The sequence below is a fragment of the Gekko japonicus genome, unplaced genomic scaffold, assembly GCF_001447785.1.
Source record: "Gekko japonicus isolate JY-2015 unplaced genomic scaffold, Gekko_japonicus_V1.1 scaffold6301, whole genome shotgun sequence".
In the NCBI taxonomy this organism is placed as follows: domain Eukaryota; kingdom Metazoa; phylum Chordata; class Lepidosauria; order Squamata; family Gekkonidae; genus Gekko; species Gekko japonicus.
The window spans coordinates 12,153-18,741 of record NW_015172753.1 but is presented as its reverse complement, the minus strand read 5'-3'; the positions used below and the strand labels follow the sequence as shown (position 1 = coordinate 18,741).

The following is a 6,589-nucleotide window of genomic DNA, read 5'->3' as shown; positions in this document are numbered from 1 at the left end:
TCTCTCTCTCTCTCTCTCTCTCTCTCTCTCTCTCTCTCTCTCTCTCTCCCCTTGATTTTTTAAAACCTCCCCTCACTTTGGGCCCTCTGTAATAGCTATGGTTTCAAAAAAGAAACCAAGACGTTAAAAAAACAACACCCCAACTCATAAAGTACTGATTCTTAAAGGGGGAGGTTGTCCCCCCCTGCTATTTAAGATGTACACAGTTGGGATGGTGGTGGGTTCAAGAGACCTCTGGTGCCTGGCAGAGGTGCACATTGTAGCCTGTCCTGTAGGCATCCTAAACTCTGGCATTGTGGGACTTCCTAAGCTCCAGGAAAGCAATGGTTTGAGTCACCAGGATGCCAAAGTTATGGAGTTATGGAGTTATGTCTTTGGTGTCTGTGGAAGGCCTGAACGCCACACTTCCTTCTGTGGAGAAAAATGTGGACAATAACTCTGGCCCAGTCATTCTTATTCCTTGAAGCCAGTATGAGCAAAGAGGAAAAGTAGGGTATGAACATTTTAATTGATCAAATCTTTTCACAACACATATTCAAGTGGCTGGATTTTACACATTGGTATTGAAAAATTCCCTCACCTGAGAATTTCTTTCTTGGTGAAAAATGTTGTGTCCTAAAATAGAAGAAATCTCAAGTCAGAGATAGGTGTGTCAGGCCCACACCCCAGAGTAATTTCTGACCCTGTTGTAACAGTCTTGGACTCCTCCTCTTTTTCTCCTCTCAGAGGCCGTGGGGTGCTCTTGGGCCTCCTGTCCATGTTGGAAGAGGGAGGTGTTTTTCTGCTTCTAAGCAGCGGGAAAAGGGTTTCTCATCCTTCTGCCTTAGCAGCGTTTATCTGGGTGCACAAGATGCGTGCATGTAAGAGAGACGCGATGAGTGTCCCAGGGAGTGAAAGGGCTCTCACCTGATACGCGTCCAGCTGCTCCAGAGTGAAGGTGGTCTGCTTGTTGCCCATTGCTCAGTCCTGGTCCTTATCCGGTGACTCCTTCTCCTGAGGCTCCCTGGCTAAGGAGGCTGAGTACTGAGATTATGAAAAGTTCCGGCAACGGGGCTTGCTGAGACCAGAGAGGATCAAGTGTCAGCTTTCACTGCTCCATGGATCTGAGGATTATAATAGCAGCATTTCATTAGATCCAGAGTGCAGCGGGGGCACATGGGGCAGGTCCAGCATCACTCCAGAGTGGGTCAGATTACTCCCAGGCCTCGGTCTGCACATGCAGAGGACCCTCTGCCCACAGGTACCCAGTGGCTGCCATGGCCTCCCCCTGCCATTCCCCGCTTTGTTCTTGGCATCTCCTCCCAAATGACATAATACACAGCTTCCAAGATCTCTTTTCCATCCACTCTTTCACACACCACTACCTTAAGCTTATTGTACCTACAAGGGCAGCTGCTGTACACCTCATTCCCTGAAACATGGGAATGGGGAGGTGGGTGCAGATTGTCTCTTGTTACATTGACTCATGTAGCTTCAAAAGCCAAAATGTTGCAGAATCCTTGCCTCTTATCTCTTGGTCATCATCAGTGTTCCCTCTAAGCTGAGTTAGTGTGAGCTACTTCACAGTTTTTTAGCCTCCAGCTCACACATTGTTGTCTTTGCTCAGGAAGGAGGGCTCCAGAGCAAACTAATGTATGCATCAGCCAAATCGCTGGCTCACCACTTTAATGCCAGTAGCTCACAAAGTAGAACTCTTGCTCACAAGACTCCGCAGCTTAGAGGGAACACTGGTCATCATTCTTTCCCAGCAACACTGGCAAGCACTCTCCTCTGACTGCCCAGGCCACAGACCCTTGAGGTGCAGCATATTGACCTGGAGTCTGATCTTTCATAACGTCTCCAGACATCTGAAATACTTAAGAGATCACAGGCATAGTTGGATTTTAAATCATTTTTCAGGCCTACCAGACTGCTTCACCTGCACCTTTGCCAACTGCCAGTGGAGTTTGGGTGACATTACCAGAATGATGAGAAAACCAAAGAAGGGATCACAGGAAATACATCAATACTTCTTTTTCAAAAGAAGTTAAGCTGCAATAATTTGAAGAAAGCAAAAAAGGAAGTTAATGCTGCAACTATTTGAAGGAAGCAAAAGAAGAAGTTAAGCTGTATCAAGAGGCTGACACCTTCTAACGTAACGGGACTACTCCTGAGGAAGATTGTTGAAATGAGTATAAAACCAGGTGCTCATAGAGGATGGTGGACTTTTTCTTTTTTCTTTTTTAAAAAAATGATTTATTCCCTCTCCTAAAGAGGAGAGATATTTCGCTTAAAATTAGAAAAAAGGAAGGGTATACAGAGGGATAAAGAAAAGATTGAGTGGTGTTAATGTATTAGTATATTACTCTTTTATTATTAAAAGTTAATAGTCCATAGTTTCTTCTATCGTCAGACATTCTTCTTTTCTTCTATTTCTGTTAAATATGGCAATTAGTATATTAGTAATGTCCTTTTGGGATTAGTTTCTCTTCCAAAGTGTAATCCGAAAAAAAAAGAAAAAAGAAAGCTTTTAAACTTTGGGGTCCTTTTCTTTCTTCTCTCTCAGGTTATATTTCAATCCTGTCGCTGCTCCGCCTTCCTCGTCCTTCACCTCTCCCTCCGAGCTGCTGTCTTCCACGCTTAATGTTGACATCCATTTGGCCAATTCTGCTCCTTCTTCTTTACTGGCGTGCCTTTTCAAAAATTCTTGAGCCTTGAAGATAGAGTCTATTTTTTCTCTTTTCTCTTTAAACTTGAAAACCAGTCCTTCGGGCACCAGCCATTTATAACTCATTTGATGTTTTTGTAAGAAGATGGTCAACCCCTTATATTCCTTTCTTTTCATTCTGATTTCAAATGGAACATCTTTCAGGATTCTGATCAGTTGATCTCCAATCTTCAGTGGTGACGCTGATGTAGCCTTTAGAATCTGGTCCCTGAGACGTTGTTTTGTAAATTTCACAACCACTTCTGCTGGCAACTTATTTTTTCTTGTGAAATTGGAGTAGGCCCTATAGACCAGATCCATTTCTTCTTTTATTTTTTCTGCTTCGTTGTAGGTCAGTGGTGCTAAAGCTACTGCCAAAATGTCTCTCAGGTCCTCTCCAACTTCTTCTCTCAGTGATGGTGGACTTTTTCTTGAATGTGTTAGAATTTCCTGAGATACATTGCATACGTTTTTATTGATGTTCATAAGAATTAAATGTTATTGTCAATTTCATCACGGTGTTTCTTTCTGTTGATGCATCACCAGAATGATGGCAGCATAAATCTCCATTTCCCAGGATACCTTCAAACAGGACAGTTGTTGGTTTTTCAGCTTGGATTGAGGGGTGTCACTTTTCAGATGTCATTGTCAAGCTCTGTAAGTTGTTGTTGGGGGGGGAAACTGGGCACCCATTGATATATCCACCAGGGCCACAAGTTCTTTTCCCCTCTCAGTCTCAGCAAGTTCATACCTCTTTAGTTTATACCTGAAGCTGGGATTTTTCTCCCATGTGCCTTACATTTGCCAGCATTGAACCTCAGCTGCCACATTATCGCCCGCTCACCCAATATGTGGAGCTGCTGATCCCCAACGAGTATCCACAGCTAAAAACCAGAACACACCCCTCCCTTTAGCATGCTTGGGAGCTGAAGTTCTAAGCTGTAATCATGGGATATGAACTGTGGCAAAACGGGTTCCAGTTTACAACTCAGCTGTTCACCTCCCACCCTCATCCCATGGGCATATCACACTCCAGTGAGACCCCTCTGGCCGAATCTCCCTATTTGGAGATGGAATCCCCAATCTTTGGGGGGGGGTTTCCCTGGAAAGTTGGCAATCCCAGGGTCTGGCCTTCCCTTGCTTCCCTGGGCCACCCCCCCTTCTAGGTGTAGCCAGTTTGGTGTAGTGGTTAAGTGCATGGACTCTAATCTGGGAGAACCAGGTTTGATTCCCCACTCCTCCACTTGCACCTGGCTGGATGACCTTGGGCAAGCCGTAGTTCTGATAAGAGCTGTCCTTGAAGAAAGAGCCGTTTCTATCAAGAGCTCTCTCAGCCCCACCCACCTCACAGGGTGTCTGTTGTGGGGAGGGGAAGGGAAAGGAGTTTGTAAGCCACTCTGAGACTCCTTTGGGTAGTGAAGGACCATGGAGTATAAATTCAATCTCTTCTCTTCTTCTTCCTCTCGAGGTATTGTGCAGAGTGAGGAAGACTATGTGGTCAGAGCACAACACAGACTATTAGTCCAAATTAAAGGATTTAACTATTTACACACTTATGGAGCACACACATACATGCTAAACGAATAAGGCACAACTGTAGGAGTAAGCACACACTAGGAACCAACAGGACATAAATCAACAGGGGTTAAATGCAATCCTCTTTTCCTACACACAATTCTACCTCTGGAGGTTGTGGACCTAGGAGAGGAGCTCTCTTTGGACTGGCCTCTGGCTCTACTTCAGCCTCTATCTCTGGCCCAAGACAGCAGGGAGACTCCCAATTTGGTCCCCAAACCAGCCGAATGTTGAATGGCTGAATTTCTGCTGCCTCCCAGGGCTCCCCCACGTCTCTGGCTTGTGGCCTGGACACCCTGGTCAGCACAGGCAGCAAGAACCTTTCCTAACCTCCTGTATGTCAGGACCCACAGTCAAACAACAGAGCACATGCTTCTTCGAAGGTTTTACTTTATAGCGGAGGAGGCAGTCAGCCAAATTCCATTCTTCTGAAAGAGTGTAATGTCTCTCAATGGAGAACGGTGCAGCTCGTTCTAGCCCCGCAGTCACTACTCACAGACACAACACAGTTCAGGTCCACGACCTCGTTTAATCAATAGTTTCCTCAATAATAACATAAGCCCCGACCTGCTGGGAAGAATGCTTAAAAACGGAGAGAGGGAGGAGTGCCTCTCTTAATCCTTTTCAGGTGTATAGAAACAATATAACCCTAACCCTAACCCTAACCCTAATACAACTCCATGTTAAAGAGATATACACCACATCTCCCTTTCATAGTTAAAATAACAATAATGACATTTCAATATTTAAAACAATGATTAAATTTAAAATCCATATCTTTCAGGTCGAAACACTGATCTGCCATGTGCTGTAACATATATCGGTTGCCTATGATATTCTGGTACCTCACTATTTTTCTCTATTCCCTTCTCCTTTTTCGATATTTCCTCTACTATCCCCCTCTTTCTGAGCTTTGAGCCTCCGTCTATTTCTTATATACACTTGGCCATTATCTGTCACCACCTGATATGCTCGAGGTTGCTCTAAACTGATTTTTTTCCTTATTAAACTTTATATTCTTTTCCTTTGCTGTCTCCATCACTTGACATACTATTTGATCGTGCTCTTCTAGAGTTTTAGCCGCTATTATCATATCATCCGGTTCAGGTTTTTTCACAATATCTACACGACAAACAAGATCCAGTACTTCACAGGCTGCCCTCCCAAGCAAAGGCATCGCTGTCCCATCTATTATATGAAATAGCAATTCGTACCTCCCTTTGCTTGTACAACATTCCAGCACAACTGTGCCTAAGGGCTTTATCTTAGATCCACCATATGCAACCAGGATCGTTTGACTCTTCCTAAGTACATTGCTGCCCGGCAGCTGTTCAAATATTTGCCTAGGAAGTACATTGGCTTCTGCCCCTGTATCTAATTTAAATTTTACTGGATGACCTCCCACATTTATATCTGCATACCAGCCTGCTGGTTGCACCCCCTCTATGTTGAATGTCTCTTGGCATAACATGCCTACAAACAAACTCTGTACATCATAAACAGCATGTCTCTGTTGGACACTGCCACTCCTTCCACTTGCAAACGTTCCCCTGCAGACTTTAGCAAAGTGGTTTTTCTTCAAACATCTGAAACAAACTTTCCCAAATGCCGGGCATTTCTGTGCCTCATGTGTACCACCGCAGTGCAAACAGTCTTTTACTTGAACTTTGTCTTGTCTTGTCTAGCTCTAGGTTGTAATCTTTTCTGTCCCAGGGCTTGATTCCTGCTGTTGTAACCTGATACAGCTGCCTCGTCATCGTTTGTAAGCAGCTTGCAGTTGACTCAGCTATTTGGCAAATTTCCACAGCCTTTTCAAGCGTCAGCTTAGGTTCTTTCAAGAGTCTTTCTTGTAATTTCTCTGGTGCACTAAAAACCAACTTATCCCTTACCATTTCGTCAGCTGCTGATCCAAACTCACAAGTCTGTGCTTTGAGCTTAAGTTCAGTCACAAACTGCTCCACCTTATCGCCTTGTTGCCAACAATGATTCCAAAACAAGTAACGATCATAAATTACATTCTTTCTTGGATTACAGTGTCCTTTAAACTGTGTAAAAATGTCCTCTATATCTTCCGGGCCATCTTCTGAAAAATTAAAGGTGTCATATAAAACCCCAGCCTCTTCACCAACACAGTTTAAAAAGATAGCAATTTGTTGCTTATTTGAAAAACGATCAGCCCCTGAAGCTGTTAAGTAAACATGAAATGCTTGTTAAAACGCTTCCAGTTTTCAGCAAGATTACCTTGTAGTAAAAGCGGAGGAGGCAGTCAGCCAAATTCCATTCTTCTGACACCATGTAATATCTCTCAATGGAGAACGGTGCAGCTCG

The 6,589-nt window shown here is 44.0% G+C and overlaps 1 protein-coding gene across 2 annotated transcripts in view; it reads right to left on the bottom strand.

Annotated features, from left to right (window-relative positions):
• Positions 1 to 957, bottom strand: part of CIB3 (calcium and integrin binding family member 3) — a 7,444-nt gene extending 6,487 nt beyond the window's left edge. Inside the window, exons 1-2 of one of the 2 annotated variants that reach the window (XM_015421828.1) lie at positions 907 to 957; positions 581 to 615 (exon numbers count right to left, since the gene is read on the bottom strand). In XM_015421828.1, coding sequence (XP_015277314.1) covers positions 581 to 615; positions 907 to 957 — 86 coding nt within the window. The remainder of the gene's footprint in view (positions 1 to 580; positions 616 to 906) is intronic. The other variant, XM_015421829.1, reaches the window with a different exon arrangement.
• Positions 958 to 6,589: the final 5,632 nt, after the last annotated feature.